We start from the raw sequence: 17,183 nt of genomic DNA on the forward strand, positions 1-17,183 counted from the left end.
CCTCTCTATGACATCTAGCTTGAACTCACACTTCTAGCAACATGACTACTGAGACAGTTATTAAACAATTCCCCAAAATTAGTAAAAACACTAATTGTTTATGTTTCAGTACCATTGGCATACTTTAGGAAGTAAGTCAGCAATCTATTATGGAGCTTAGAGCTGCTATGTGTAGTATCCTATGACAAAAAATCTGCTCTTTAAATGAAGATCACAGCAGACTGTTAAATGGTGGCTGTTTCCTGCATTTGAGACTTCCAGAGCCTGCAATACAATAACTGATTTCATATGAGTAACTTCTGACTCTAGACCAGCGACCACCATTTTGCTTGAAGGCATGGAGGAATTTGTGAGTTGGGGTTGATGAGGGAAGCCAAAGTATCTGAGTGGTTTGTCAATATATGGAGCAGATGCTACCAGTCCCCAATAATGGCACAGAGTCATCACGCTGCCCTGGTAGCAGCTATGAGTTAATGTTCCTCAGCAATAAGTGGTTGCACCTTTTGCCCCAACTCATCCAACATCAGTCCACCTAGGTAGCCACTGCATATGGCTTTGGTGGCACATTCTACAATGGCCACGTGGCACTAAAATCACCGTAACTGTTTCATTGCTGCAGTAGACCCTGCAGAAGGTTCATCCTTCAGTCAGACGAGCAATGTTCAGAAGGAGGGAGGGACTGAGCCAACTTACTGCCACAGCAATAATTTGTTACATTTTAGTGCTGATTCCACCAGCACCTTTGTTCCCAAGCACTAGACAAAGCCCTATGTAACTCTGCTCAATCCACTTTCTAGGCAATTAAATTTGGGAGCAAAAAAATAGACTCACCTTCTACAAAAAATTTGTTTCAAGAATTAACTGTGTACCTCCTCAACTAATCAGTAAAATTGCCAATGAGTACTGTAAAGTCTGAAATAAAGAGTTAAAATGACTAGAACTTCCATTTCAGATTCCAGTGAACCTAAATATCATTCAGATCCTTTAGCATGCCTCATGAGTTCCAACTCATAGTTTTCTATAGTGGTCACTGCAAGCAAAATAGTGGTCACTGGCCCAGAGTCTGAAGCTTTTCTAATAACACTGTGCTCTGTCAGTTCTGAGCATTTTAGGCATAAATTAGAGCTTTTAGTTGCAGAAAATAGACAAATTCAGCTGAAATACACACATACTAAGTTTCAAAATACATTTAGAAAATAAAGCAGTACACATAAAATGCTGGAGGAACTCAGCAGGCCAGGCAGCCCAAAATGTCGACTGTACATAGCTGCTGCCTGGTCTTCTGAATTCTTCCAGCATTTTGTGTGTGTTACTTGGATTTCCAGCATCTACAAATGTTCTCTTGTTTGTGATTTAGAAAATACATTGCTTTAAATGTATTAATTGTATATAGCTGTCATAATTTTGCAGTGTTGAATTATTATTCCCACTATCTAACTGCACTATCTGAGTTTAACGATACAAGGATTGGTAGAAGGAGGGAGCTTGGAATGATGTGAAATTAATGTTGGGTTACAGGTAGCTGAACATCACAGTGCTTATACTCCAGAGTCATCTGGTAGAGAGAAGAAAGCTCAGCACTGCAGCTTAGACATCCACAGATGAGGTCCATCCATGGAAATAATTTTGTCTTCTCAGTAGGCCAGAGAACAGATGGTGCTAACCACATGCCAGACTAATAGAAGGTTCGGAAAGAGTGCCTAAAACATACATGATGATTCACTATATTTTATATTTGAACTGTGGTGAAATGCACCATCTAGTGGACCTAAAGACTATTTGTGAATTTTCAAGCACATGCTGCTTAACTCAATACTTGGCATACCAGAAGACAAAAAGATATCTTTTATTATTATCACAGGAAATAAACTAACATAAAATCTGTCCCAGTAATTCTGATTATTTATTTCATTTTTAGTCATGGATGTGATATGTTAAAAACATTAAACATCACTTACAATCTTTACAAGCTATAGATGGGGACTGTGGTCCCATGCTGGAGTTCTGCATGTCAAGATCCAGCAAGGCTGGCCCTCCATATCTGGATCAAGTAAACATGCTGCTGGTATTCCAGTGTAGAATCAACAATTCTGGTCTATTATCTGATCTAATAGTTAATGTTCAATTTTAAAATTATGGTTCTAGAAACCAGTAGACAAATGTTAAATAACTACTTTGTTACGTCACCCCTGATTTGGTTTGCTACTTATTTCTAGCTACTGGATCTCATTACTTAATTTTAAGTTTACAGCTGTTGTTGATTACTTATTATTGCATTGTTAAGCAATTAACCTTCGACATTAATCAGCAATTATATAATTGCTTGTATATTCATTCATTCTTTGACAAGTCAATCTTTCATGAGAACACTGAGAAGTATTGTCTTTTTACTCAGCTCCTTGAGTGCTGCAGTGCATTGGTGAATAATAAAACCACCTTCAAACTACAACTACATCAGGACTAGAGTTTAACTACCTGCCTAGCTTAGGAAAATGGGGAAACTCTTGCGTAAGTGCAGAATATCCTCCATAAGCAACCATCATGAAATATAATTTTCACTGAAATCTGTGCATTTTTCCTGTCATCTTACTTCACACAGAGGAAAATTAGGTTGGGTGGGAGCAACCATACCTCAGTGAAATTGATAATATATTCATGGGCAGCCATTAAGGATAAATTACTGAAACATTCCAGAGTGGAAGTTCACTGTTAATCACACCTGCTAAATATACACATACTGTATAGTTTGTTTGCATTTCACACTCCACTTCTGAAATGTTGTTCCATTACCATCAATGGAGCCATTTTTTAAAAAGTAGAGCATAAAGAACAGTTGCTGTGATATATATGCATGTTGTACACTTGGCCAAGTACAAAACCTACTCCATAGTATTCTCACTGCTCAGTTGCCCTGAGCATTGATAGACCATCAGGGTGTAGCAGCATGGTGGCTAAAAAACTGCACTATCAACCCAAGTTCCTAGCCACTAAGCCAGAGTCACATGTTGGAATTCCAGCAAGATAGCTGAGAATATTAAGTTCAGTTATAAAAAATAGCACCTGTGAAAGTACAGAATGCTGGAAACATCCTTATAGTTCAATAATTTACACTTAAAGGAAGGAATTTTTCCATCTTCACCCAGTCTGGCCCTACTTGTGTCTCTAGACCCACCAACATGGTTATATCATGAGTGTTCCCTCATTAGAGATGGACAATAAATGCTGACATTGTCAGCAATGTATACATCCTGAGAACAAATAGAAAATAATAGAATGCAGAACTTAAACTGCATGCATTCTGTGAATTAATGGAATTAGCCAGAGTTATCAGAAAATATACAGTATAAAATAACAAATTTGTCATTGAATAACTTCATAAAGAATGTGGGTCTACTCTGGAAATTTAGTTTTATAACAATATTTATCTGAAATCTTCAGTATGTGTTACCTTGACTGAATTCTGTAAAACCGTTACAGGAAAGGTATTAGTAGGCATGGAGCTCAGGAACAGTCTGAAATTCTCATGAATAACAGCATCTAGAATAAACCAAGCAGTTTTTTATCAGTTTTTTTAAAAATATTGGTGCAAACAATAAGAGATTACAAAATATTTTAACCCCCTACAAGCACTGCAAACCAGTGGGAAATGTATTTACCTTTCTGGACATCTTCCATTGTTAAAAAGTTCTGACTGCTCAGCAAAATTATGAAATAACTAAGAACTTAAGACATTGCAAACTCTTGAATACCCAGTAGAGATGGTTGGTCCAATTGTCTATCATAATTTTCAGTAATAACTGTACACCAGTGACCATGGAGTAGACTGGATCAAATCATTCAGACAGACAGACTGTGTTTAAGAAAGTATCGTGGCTTCAGGAAGCAAAGTTCTATAGAAAACTCTCCTGCTGGCTGAAATCAAACATTCAATTGAAAGACACCAAAAGATCTTTAATTAGCTGACACCAACAAACCAAGGTTAGGGACTGCAACTCAAATGAGAATAATTGCAGAAAATAGTGGTTTAAAGCCAGCTATACAACTACCTTGGATAAGAAGAGAAAGTAAATCCAAAATGAGAATCCACTAATAGAGGTGCCTTAACTGTGGGAGCAGGTGTACCAAGCAAAGCTCAGGCAATGATCCACAGGCCAACATAGATGGCCTCAAGGATACTGCTTAGCTCACTGCTCTGTTCTCTCTACACTTATGACTGTGTTGCTAGGTACAATTCAAATGCCATCTATACATTTACCAATGACACCACGGTCACTGGCAGAATCTCAGATGGTGATGAGGAAGCGAACAGGAGCAAAATAGTTTGATCAAGTGATGTCACAACAATGACCTTGCACTCAACATCAGCAACACCAAGGAACTGATTGTGGACTTCAGGAAGGGGAAATCAGGAGAACACACACCAGTCCTTATTGAGGGGTCAGCGGTGGAAAGGTTGAATAGTTTCAATTCCCTGGACATCAGCGTCTCAGAGGATCTATCTTGGGCCCACCATATTGATGCAATCATTACAAAGATACACCAGTGTTTATACTTCATTAGGAATTTGAGGACATTTGGTAGGTCACCAAAGACTCTGGCAAATTTCTACAGATATACTGTAGAGAACATTGTAACTGGTAGCATCCCCATCTAGTATGGAGGTTCCCAATGCACAGAATCACAGGAGGTTTCAGAGGGTTGTAGACTCAGTCAGCTACATCACAGGCACAAGCCCCTCCACCATTGAGGAAAACCTCAAAAGGCAGTGTCTCAAGAAAGTGGCATCTATCATTAAGGAGTCTCACTATCTGGGACATGCTCTCTTCTCACTACCATCTAGGAGGAGGAATGGAATTCTGAAGACCCACTCTATAGGAACAGCTTCTTCCTCTCCACCATTAAACTGAACCCATTAACATTACCACTATTTCTCTGTAGCACTATTTATTTACATATTTCATTGTAACTCATAGTAATTTGTTATGCCTACAGTGTACTGCTGCCATAAAGCAACAAATTTCAGAACTAATATCAGTGACAATAAACTCATTGTGATTCTAATTCTATATTCTACAATAATTTACCCAGTGGGGAAACGTAAAGCTTGGGTTGGAAAGAAAGCCAAGTTGTTAACGTAGTTGACAGATATCTATATTTCATGTTAAAAATAGCTCAAAGAATGTTGTGTACCACAGAGCTGAGGAATGTGGTGAAGCAGCAAGACAGTGTATAGGAACATGGCATTTCTAGATGTAGGTTTGGAGAGTAGATTCCAGTAGGAAAGGATAAAGGCATTCTTAGAAAGTCATGGATTCTTGAGAGTCCAGCTACACCTGTTACATGACCTGCTCAGATTATCCAGATTGTTTTTAAGCATATAGTACATGAGGATGTCAATAAAATGTCAGGCAAGAAAGTAATGCACCTGTGGAGACAAGCAAGGTTGAAAAACAGACAAACAGAGTAGAGTAATGATTTGGTCAGAGGTGACAAACATGAAGTTTCCTGAAAAAGAAAGGATGTACTGAACTCAGTGCTTCTAGAAGACAGTGCCTTTTTTAAATGTCTAAGTCATAGTAGTCAACTATGAATTCAACAAATTCAAATCAATACACATATATCCGAGCCAGGCAGTTCAATGGAAAATTCAATGATCCACCTGAATGTTTTGACAGAACTAGTTTATAGACATTCTAGAGAAACAGTTACATTTTTACAAAAGCCCTCAAACAAGCTGAAAATCAATCGGTTCATTCAGATGTGTTACACTGAGATGATAAGAAAATGATATGGTGTGAGTCAATAGAAGATCTCATGGTCTTCAAGACCCATGCAAAAATTCAGAACTGCTGAACAACCTAGGTCAAATGCAGATTAAGTTGGATTAAGTTGCATATTTTTCAAAGAAACCATACCACCCAGAGGAAACCCATGGAGATACAGGAATGATATCCAGAGGTCAGGATTGAACATGGGTCACTGAAGCTGTACAGCTACACCACTGTACTACATCGTACATATTTCTTTCTCCTTTTATAATTGGCCTTGCTGCTTCTTCTTAAACTCTTTAAAGAACAGTTAATAAAAATAAAACTTTTTAACAAAGAAAATCTTGCTGAAAAAAATCATTCCAATCAAAGTCTAAGTATCTATGAACTGGTTCTTGAATGATCATTATTAACACAACTTTTGTCAGTCATGTGCTTTATGGAAAATTGTCCTGTTTGAAACAAAAAGAAAAACCTTTAACATATGACAGCAAAAATGCAACAGTGTCAAAGGCTAAGAAAAAATTGAACAAGTATCCAAGAATTTGCTTTAAGCTGGGATATATGCCCTGTCTTTTCTCAATGCAATTCATGTACACTCACTTGGTTCTGTGAATGACTTAACTATTTCCTCCATAGCTAACATCCAAGAGACTGCAAGATGACAATTTTGAAGAAAAACCCAGTTTCCTGTCTTTAGTGCTTCTTTAATCAGTTTTTCGGCAATAGGTCCTTGTCCTTGTCCAAGGGAAATAGAGTCCACCCTGCATCAGAAAAGAAAGCAAGAACCCACATATTCTTGTCATGCATAAGCAACAGACTTATTGTAAGATGATATGTATAATTCATATATAATGATGACAGGATTGTTGCAGGATGGTCAAGATTGGGAAGCTAGAAAAATAAATAGTTTGAAGGACTTAATTTTTCCAGCATTCTGGTTCCAACCTTCTCACTTTCATCGTAACCATGAGATAAAACTGAAGGACTATTTCTAGTTTAATGTTGCTGGTCACCATCACTTTCCAACAGCTTACTAAATTCACAAAATCATCAAAAGGTTTCAGCATGGAAGCAGGATATTCAGTCCATCAAACTTGTGCTGGCTCTACGCAAGAGCAAACAAGGTAGTCCTCTTCACCTGCTCACTGTCTAATGCCCTGCAAAGCGGAAATAAGTTTTGTTCTGACACTGAACAGCATCTCTGACCCCAACTCATCCCTCCAGATAAATATTTTTGTTATTAGAATCACTATAGATCAGAACTGTGCTGAAGATAACATGGAAATAATTTCTTTCCCTGGTACAGTCATGATTGTGTTGCTTCCTGCTCTTCTGCTGTAGTAAAAGAGATACATCTCCCTTCCTATTTCCATATTCTTTCATTTTCTGCTTTGCTTTTATTTGTTCAAAGTTCAAAGTAAATTTATTATCAAAGCACATATGTGACACCATAAACTGCCATGAGATTCATCTTCTCCGGAGTTGGATAAGTGACCAATATTCATTATAAGCCCAGTAACTCTCATAGAGTTAAAGTCAGAGTCAATTGGTCCATGCTGACTAAGATTCACTTCTACCCATATTTAGCCCATATCCCTTTAAATCTCTCCTATGCATTAACCTGCCCAAGTACCTTTTAAATGTTGTTAATGCTCCTGTCTCAACCACTTTCTCTGTTTATTCATTCCATATCCTGACCACCCTCTGGGTGAAAAAGATCCCCCTCCCCCCCCCCCCCAGTTCCCATTAAATCTCTCCCCTCTCAACTTAAAACCTATCTCTCTAGATCCTGATTCCCCAATCCTGGGGAGAAAGAAAACTATTAACACTGTCTAGGCCCCCTCATGATTTTAAACACTGCTATAAGATCACCATCATTCTCCTACTCTCCACTGCAAAATGTCCAATCCTGCTTAATGTCTCTCCACAACTCAATTGCTTGAGTCCCAACAACATCCTCGTAAATCTCCACTTCACTCTGTCCAGCTTAATTGCATTTTTCCTATAGGAAGGTGACAAAAACTGACTACAATATTCCAAAGTCTTGTACAAGTGCAATGTAACATCTCAACTTCTGTACACAGTGCTATAAGACCATAAGATATAGGAGCAGAATAGGCCATTTGACCCATCGAGTCTTGACTGCCATCACATCATGGATGATCCAATTTTCCTCTCAGCCCCAATCTCCTGCCTTCTCCCTGTATCCTTCATGTCCCGAACAAATAAAGAATCTATCAACCTCTGCCTTAAATATACATAAAGACTTGGCCTCCACAGTTGCCTATGGCAAAGAATTCCACAGATTATTCACTCCCTGACTAAAAAAATTCCTCTTCATCTCCATTCTAAAAGGATGCTCCTCTGTTCTGAAACTGTGTTCTCTGGTCTTAAGACTCTCCCACCAGAGGAAACATCCTCTCCACATCCACTCTAACAAGACTATTCAATATTCAATAGGTTTCAATGAGGTCACTCCTCATTCTTCTGAATTCAAGAGAATACAGGCTCAGAGCCATCAACTGCTCTTCATATGACAAGCTATTCAATCCTGGAATAACTTCCATGAACCTCCCTTGAACTCTCAACAGTTTCAGCACATCTTTCTAATATAAGGGGCCCAAAACTGCTCACAATACTCCAAGTGAGGCCTCAAGAGTGCTTTATAAAGTGTCAACATTATATCCTTGCTTTCATACTCTAGTCCTCTTGAAATGAATGATAATATTACATTTGTCTTCCTCACTACAGAATTAACCTGCAAATTAACCTTTAGGGAATCCTACACAATGATTCTCAAGCCCCTTTGCACCTCATTATATTGTATTTTCTCTCAATTTAGAGAATAGTCAACTTACTCATTTCTTGTACCAAAGTGCATGACCATACACTTTCTCATGTTATATTCCATCTGCCACTTATTTGCCTATTCTCCTAATCCATCTAAGTCATTTTGGAGCTTCTCTAGTTCCTCCATCTATCTTCACATCATCTGCAAACTTTGCAACAAAGCTATCAATTCCATCATCCAAATCATTCACATATAACTTAAAAATAATCCATCCCAACTTAGACCACTAGTCATCGGCAACCAACTAGAAAAGGCTCTCTTCATTCCCACTCTTTGCCTCCTGTCAGTCAGCCAATGCTCTATCCATGCTGGGATCTTTCCTGTAATACCACTGGCTCATAGCTTGTTATGCAGTCTCATGTGTAACACCCTAGCAAAGGTCTTCTAAAAATCCAAATACATAACATCAACCAATTCTCCTTTGTCTATCCTACTTATTTCTTCTCAGAATTCCAAGAGATGTGTCAAGAATGATCTTTCCTTGAGGATACTATGCTGACTATGGCCTATTTTGTCATGTACCTCCAACTACCCCGGTAACACATTCTTAATGATCAACTCCAACATCTTCCCAATCACTAAGCCCTTTAACTGGCCTATAATTTCCTTTCTTCTGCCTCTCTCCCTTCTAAAGAGTGGAGTGACACTTGCAATTTTCCAGTCTTCTGGAACCATTCCAAAATCTAGTGATTCTTGAAAGATCATTACTAATGCCTGCACAATCTCTTTGGCCACCTCTTTCAGAACTCTGGGGTGTACACCATCTGGTCCAGGTGACTTACGTACCTTCAGACATTTCAGTTTCCCAAGAACCTTCTCTCTAGAAATGGTGACTTCACATATTTCATGACCTTCTTCTCCCCGTGAAAACTTATGAAGGATCTATCTCATTGTGACCTTGCACCTGCAGTCTACCTGCAATGCACTTTCTCTGTGCTGTAACACTTTATTTTGCACTCTGTTGCTGTTTTACCCTATATTACCTTAATGTGCTATTGTAGTGAATTGATAAATATAAGATAATCCACAGATGGTGGAAATCCAGAGTAACAAGTATTAAATTCTGGAGTTTCTCCAGCAACTTGGAGTGTATAGTGAATTGATCAACATGGATAATATACAAGACAAAGTTTTCACTGTATCTTTGCAGACATGACAATAATAAACCAATTTATTTACCAATTTCTTCCATTACGCCTTGACACCATCAATACTTTTAAGAATTTCAATGACACTTCCAATAAAAGCACAAAAAGTGCAATATCTGCCCAAAACCTCAAAGATCTTAGGTGAAATACTAATTTAATCATCTTTCAATTTTGCATGCTGTAAATGCTACTGACAGTGCGATCTCATCTACTAAAGGAGCAATAAGTTTGTGAAATTGGCCCACTCATTTTGAAATTTGTTCTCAATTATCCCATTGTCCATTAATTTAAATTTCCAATCCACTCTGGCCTTTATGTCTTGGTTTGTACAAAGTTTTAGTAAAGCTCAGTGTAAGAAAAAGGAACCACCTTTTGATTAGACAGCCATCTAGAGTCAAAAATGGGTTCAACAACTTTAGAAAATGACCAGCTATTTGTTGGGGAAGAGCAGCCTCAATTGGAAAGCATAGTTAATTGCCTTACAGACATCAAACTATTTTCACATGTAACTATAAGCAGTAATCAGATTTAAATTACAAAGCAGCTATACAAGCAAACAGTGCAAAGACTAATATCTCATAGCAGAAGGCCAATTAATGTTTCTGCAACAGACTAAACAAACTTGTATCTCTTATACACTTGTATAAAGTTACTCAGATAAATAATGTGACATCTATCAATACAGAGCATCAGAACCAGCCTTTAAAAGAAAGACATCCTGAGTATTACATCATTGTAATACAGACTAGAGAACACAATGGAGAAATAGAAGTGTAACTGGACTACATTGAAACCTCAAGACAAGATCAAAGAAGGTTCCAGACTCACTATTTTGCCATTCAGTATGTTAAATCAGTCATGATATATAGACCAAAAGTCCATAAAACAAGGAGCAGAATTAGGCTATTTGGCCCATCGAGGCTCCACCATCATTTCATCAAGGCTGATTAATTGTCCCTCTCAACCCCATTCTCCTGCCTTCTCCCCATAACCTTTGATGCTCTGATTAATCAGGAACTTATCAACTACCACTTTAAATATACTGAATGTCTTAGCCTCCACAGCCATTCGTGGCAATGAATTCTACAGATTTAACATCCTCTGGCTAAAGAAATTCCTCCTCATCTCTGTTCTAAATGGACATCCCTCTAATCTGAGGCTGTGCCTTCTAGTCCTAGACTCACCTACTATCCAAAAAAATCCACTCTACGCCCACTTTATCCAGACATTTCAATATTTGACAGGTTTCAATGAGATCCCCCTCATTCTTTTATACTCCAGTAAATACAGGTCCAGAGCCTTCAAACACTGCTCATATGGTAACTCTTTCATTCCTGAAACCATTCTCATGAACTTCCTCTGGCAACTCTCCAATGCCAGCATATCTTTTCTCAGATTTAAAAAAAACTGCTCATTATACTCTAAGTGCAATCTGACCAATGCCTTATAAAGCCTCAGCATCTGATCCTTAATCTTTAGGGAATCCTGTAGAAGGACCTTCAAGTCCCTCTGCACCTCCAATTTCTGAATTTCCTCCCACTTTAAAAGATAGTCTATGCCTTTATTGGTTCTACCAAAATACATGATCATATACTTCCCTACATTATATTTCATCTGCCACTTGTTTGCCCTTTCTCCCAATCTGCCTAACTCCTTCTTCAAACTCCCTTCTTCCTCAACACTGCCTGTCCCTTCACCTACCTTTGTATCATCTGTAAACTTGGCCACAAAGCTATCAATTACATCTTCCAAATCATTGACATATACGTGAAAAGAAATGGTCCCTATACTGGCCTCTACAGAACACCCCTAGTCACCAGCAGCCAACCAGAATAGACTTCCTTTATTCCCACTCTTTACTCACTGCCAGTCAGCCAATCACGTATCCATGCTAATACATTTTCCTGTAACAACGTGAGCTCTTGTTAAGTAGCCTCATGTGCGGCACCTCGTCAAAGGTCTCCTGAAAATCCAAGTAAACAATATCCACTGACACTCCTTTCTCTATCTTGCCTGTTATTTCCTCAAAGAATTCTAACAGGTTTGTCAGGCAAGATTTTCCCAAAGGGAAACATGCTGACTTTGGTCTACTTTATCATGTACTTCCAAGTACCCTCAAACCTCATCTTTAATAATGGACTCCAACGCCTTTTCAATCACTGGTTAGGCTAATTAGACTATACTTTCCTTCCTCTCTCCTTTCTTAAATAGTGGATGTGACATTTTCAATTTTCCAGTCCTGCAAAACCACTCCAGAATCCAGTGATTCTTGAAAGACCATCACTAATGCTTCCACAATCTCTTCAGCTACCTCTTTCAGAACACAATGGTGTAGTCCATCGGGTCTAGGTGACTTATCTACCTCCAGACCTTTCAGTTTCCCAAGGACCATCTCCCCCTATATTTCATTTATTTTTATTATTAGAGCTCTATTGTCATTGCTGAGGACAACAAAATTGCAGTGTTACTCCATTCAGTGCAAAATAGCATACTTGCAATTCAATTACTAAAAACACAATGACTACATTTAAAATAACATCTAAGTTAAAACTGAATTAAAAACAAACAACCCTAAAATTAAAAGAAACAGTTAGTGCCCCATTCAAGTATTGTCCTTGCCCATGCTAAAAATACATTGATTAAATGTAAAATAGCATCAAGGGTTAAAGCTGATATTTTAAAAAAGTTCTGAAATCAAAGGAAGGTAGTTTCCCCATTTAAATCCAATATTGCATTTATTGATTGTCCATAGTATCTATAGACTATGGGTGGGTGTGGGGGCAGTATTCAGATGCAAACAGCCCTGGGGAAAATGCTGTTTTTCATTCTGGATGTCCATCCAGAGATGTTTCTGTATTTCCTCCTGGATGGTAGGAGATTGAACAGGCGATTACTGGGGTGGGATGAGTCCCTCACGATGTTGCAAGTTTGCTATAAACGATGCGAATTGCAGATGGTTTCCTTATTTAGTAGCTGGGTCATGATGTTCTGTGCAGACCTTATCACTCATGGAAGTGTTTTCTAGTCAATCTTGATGCAGTTAGTGTACCATACTTTCATGGAGTGGATCAGTATGCTCTCAGTGGCACATCGGTAAAAGTTTACCGAGAGCTTTTGGGATAGATTTGCTCTCTTTGAATTCCTAAGATAGTCCAGGTCCTTCTGAGCCTTCCTCACTATCAAAGAGGTGCTGCTGGTCCAGGAGAGCTCCTCTGTGACGTTCACTCTCAAGAACTTAAAACTGGAGTCCCTTTCCACTGCTTCAGTTTGTAGGCAGTGGAGCTTGTTAATACTTTTTTGGTTTCCTGGTCGATAATCATTTCTTTGTTTTTTTATATTGAATGAAAGATTATGGTTATTGCACCATTCAGAATTTCTGCACTTCCACTCTGTATGCTGTTTCATTGTTATTTGCAATTAATCCAATCACTGTGATGCCACCTGTACATTTGATGATCAAGTTAGTGGTATAGGCAGGGGCACAGTCACAGGTAAAAAAATATATAAAGGAGTGGACTCAATACACATGCCTGCGGTACACTGGTGTTCAGGGTCAGGGAGGTTGATGCGTACTTGTCTAGTCTGTCTGGGTGCAATTGGTAAGAAAATCCAGAATTCAGTTGCAAATTGATGTCACTGAGTCCCAGTTTGTGTAGTTTAATGGGCAACTTATTGGGGAGTATGATGTTGAAGGCAGAACTGTAATCAATAAAAAGCATTTTGGCTTGAGTGTCCTAATGCTCCAGGTATCCCAGTACAACATGAAGACTGATGGAGATGGCATCCTCAGTTGATCTGTTTGCCTTGTAGGCAAACTGGTGCTGGTCCAGAGTAGCAGAGATTATGTTCTTAATATGGAACATAACCAGTCTCTCCAGGTACTTGGCAGCTATGGGGGGTGAGTGCAATTGGTCTGTAGTCATTGAGACATGGTAATGCTGACTTCTTTAGGATTGGTATGATGTTTGATGTTTTGGAGCATGCAGGGACCACAACATGGGACAGGGGGTGATTATAGAATTCAATTAAATCCTCTGTCAGCTGGTCAATGCAGTCTATCGTTTGTATTTGTATTTGGTGGATATAATGCCTCTTTTAAGGTTTGAACTGGCTTCACAGTATGCCGCAGTGTTACTGGATCTGTAAGCAGCATCCCAAGCCCTGAGCAGGTTCTGGACTTTGTTGTTCATCCATGACTTCTGATTTTGGAATATACCAATGTTTTTATTGCTGGTGACATTGTCCACACAGTATATGATATAGATCATGATGTGGTGCTGTATTCCTTTAAGTCAATTCCAGAATTAATCATTGCTTGGCATGCAAACAGATTCCAATCTGAGCACTCCAAGTAGTCCTGAAGCCGTGAGATGGCCATACTGTCACTAACTTGGTAATTGGTTCCATATCACTGGTCATTAGGGCTGGGGTAAGAAATAAAGACAGTTGGTCAGATAGTCCCATGTGAGGGCATGGATGAACCCTATATGTACTGGCAATATTAATGTAAATCTGGTACCTCACGGAGAAATTCACATTGCAGCAAAATTTAGGCAATACTGTCTTAAGGTTAGCTTGATTGAATTCACCAGCCACGATGAAGGCGTCATCACGATAGGCAAGCACTGCTTATTAATTACATTATACAGTTGTGCTAATGTCAACTAAGTGTTGGTTTGTGGTGGAATGTACACTGCTGTAATGCAAACAATTGTGAATGCTCTCAGCAGATGGAAAAGCCTACACTTTAGCATGAGATATTCCAGGTTGGGACAGTATTCATGCACCAGGCATTGTTGACATAAATGCATAAGCCATCGGCTGATTTCTTGTCGGAATCTTGTGTTTTGTTGGCTCAATAGCTGCATCGGGTATGTTTTGATCCAGCTAGATTTCAGTGAAGGTTATTATGCAGTATTTGAGTAAAGTCCTTTGCATGGTAAGTCTCAGTCTGATTTCATCCATTTTATTATCGATTGATCGAGTTCCAAAATGCAACTTCTTCAATTTTTCAGCTTAAACTCTAATATAAACTCTGAAATATTGAAGTAATCAGTACAGCTGTAACTATTGAAATGGAATTTAATTATTTGAGTGTTCATAGGAATAGAGCGCTATTTCCATTTTTTTATTTCTTCTTGATCAAAATGTTATTTAACTTGGCCTATTGCCATCCTCAATCACTTTGTATTATTACCACATTTATCTTCTAAAAGAAGGTCCTTTCAGACCTTTCTTTTAATTATTTTACCTCTATTTATTCCCCTTGTTTAATCCCAGACTTCACATAATTTCAATAACATGTCATTGGTCTGAAACTGATTCTCTTTCCTAGAATTTTATGTTTTTTCTTCAGTTATCTTGACTTATTTGGATTCGGTCGTACATCATTTGAATCACAGTCATGAAGTGTATTACCAGATTGTCTAGCAGAAGCTGCTATTAATTTTATGTTAGCTCCAAACTTTAATATTTGAAATTAGCTGAATATCACATTGGTCTTCAGACAAATGTAATTCTGGATGAAGCAGTAAGCCAGAAAATCACTTGCAGTTCCTGAAAATAGGGATATTGGTATTCCCAGTCTGGTCAGACAAGTTTTTGGGCAATACTAGGCATCAGGTGGAGAGATTTGTTTGCACTGGTATCAAATGAAATGACTGACAGTACATTCATGCTGAGTGCCCTAACACTGACCATTCAAATTCTGTATTTTTTTCAATAGAGACCTCTGATGAAAGAAAAGGACCATTTTTTCTGCTTTATTACTTCCACCGACAATGATTAACCATTAAAAAATACAGACATTAAACAAAGGGCAAACAAATATGGAACTGACCTGTCAGCATAGTCCTTTTCATTTGCAAATCTCAGAAATGCTCCCATAGGATCTGAACCAGTACTTAATATAAATATGAGTGGAGTGTTGTTGGACATATTCTGATAAAGAGTAGCTAAATCAACAGGAGGATTTTCTACAAACTCCTGCCCAAGAGATTCTATGACAAAATCTGTGATTGCAAAGACTACCTAGAAAAAAAGAAAAACAATATACTTAATAAAATTTCTTACAGATTTTCTGATTTCAGGTTCAATTTTCTAGCTAAGATGTCATTTTATAACATTGGGATAGAATATGTTTCAGTATATTTTGGTAATGTGTATATGAAGTTGCAGGTTATTTGATGAATATACATATACATATAGAAGCAAAAATGAAGTTCACATCTGAATGCAAAGCTGAGAGAGAAAGCAGAGAGAATGGTTCGCTGGGCTGAAGGAAGTGTTCTCAGGTATGCAAATTACTGTTTAGTTTGACATACATTAATGAAATGGATTTGGATATATGGGACATTATTTCAAAGTTCACAAGTCATACAAAATTATCTTTCTGCACTTTAAAGTGTGGAGAATAACAATAGAATTCAAGAAAACGGAGCCAATGTAATGAAGTAGACAAGCATAATGCAGATGACAATTAACATGGAGAATTGTGAAGTGATTCATCTAGGTAGGCATTTATGAAATGTCTATTACATTCCTTTAGGGCACCCAAATGCATTTTCATAACTGTAGTCTGTCATAACACAGGAAAGATGACAGGTACTTGGACACATTGAAGCCCTACAACCTGTGAATTAATGAGTACTATTGTTGTTGTTATGACTACCTACGAGAAGATCAAACCTTGATTTAGCTTCTTAACTGAAGGAATACATTGTTGGGAAATGTATGATAATGCGTTTCAGTAAAGGGAACAATAGTGTAGATTATTATCTAAACGGGGAGAAGGTTCTAATCTCAGAGGTGCAGAGGGAGTTAGAAGTCTTTATGCAAGACTCCAAGAAGATTAATTTACAGGCTGAGTTTGTGGTAAAGAAGGAAGATGCAATGTTGGCATTTATTTCAAGAGGTATAGAATACAAAAGCAAGAGATAATGCTGAGCCTTTATAAATCACTGGTCAGGCCATACTTGGAGTATTGTCAACAGTTTTGGGCTCTGTATCTCAGAAAGCATGTGTTGTCATTGGAGTAAGTCCAGAAGAGGTTCACGAGGATGATTCCAGGAATGAAGGAGTTAACATATGAGGAGCTTTTGGCAGCTTTGGGCCTTTATTCACTGGAATTTAGAAGAATGCAGGGGGATCTCATTGAAACCTACCAAATGTTGAAAGGGTGGATGTGGAGAGCATGCTTCCTATAGTGGGGGTATCCAGAACTAGAGGGCACAGCCTCAGAATTGATGGGCAACAATTTAGAAAGGAGACAAAGAGGAATTTTTTTAGCCAGAAAGTAGTGAATCTGTGGAATGCTCTGCCACAGACTGCAGTGGAGGCCAAGTCCGTGGGTGTACTTAAGATGGAAGTTGATTGTTATCTGATTGGTCAGGGCATCAAAGAATAGGGCGAGAA

General features: G+C 38.3%; 1 protein-coding gene across 1 annotated transcript in view; it reads right to left on the bottom strand.

Moving 5' to 3' along the window:
* dnah6 (dynein, axonemal, heavy chain 6) overlaps positions 1-17,183 on the bottom strand; it is a 352,146-nt gene that overhangs the window by 52,191 nt on the left and 282,772 nt on the right. The window contains exons 64-66 of the mRNA XM_073050010.1: positions 15,610-15,800; positions 6,372-6,532; positions 3,449-3,537 (exon numbers count right to left, since the gene is read on the bottom strand). Coding sequence (XP_072906111.1) covers positions 3,449-3,537; positions 6,372-6,532; positions 15,610-15,800 — 441 coding nt within the window. The remainder of the gene's footprint in view (positions 1-3,448; positions 3,538-6,371; positions 6,533-15,609; positions 15,801-17,183) is intronic.

Source organism: Hemitrygon akajei, chromosome 6, assembly GCF_048418815.1.
Source record: "Hemitrygon akajei chromosome 6, sHemAka1.3, whole genome shotgun sequence".
Lineage (NCBI taxonomy): Eukaryota > Metazoa > Chordata > Chondrichthyes > Myliobatiformes > Dasyatidae > Hemitrygon > Hemitrygon akajei.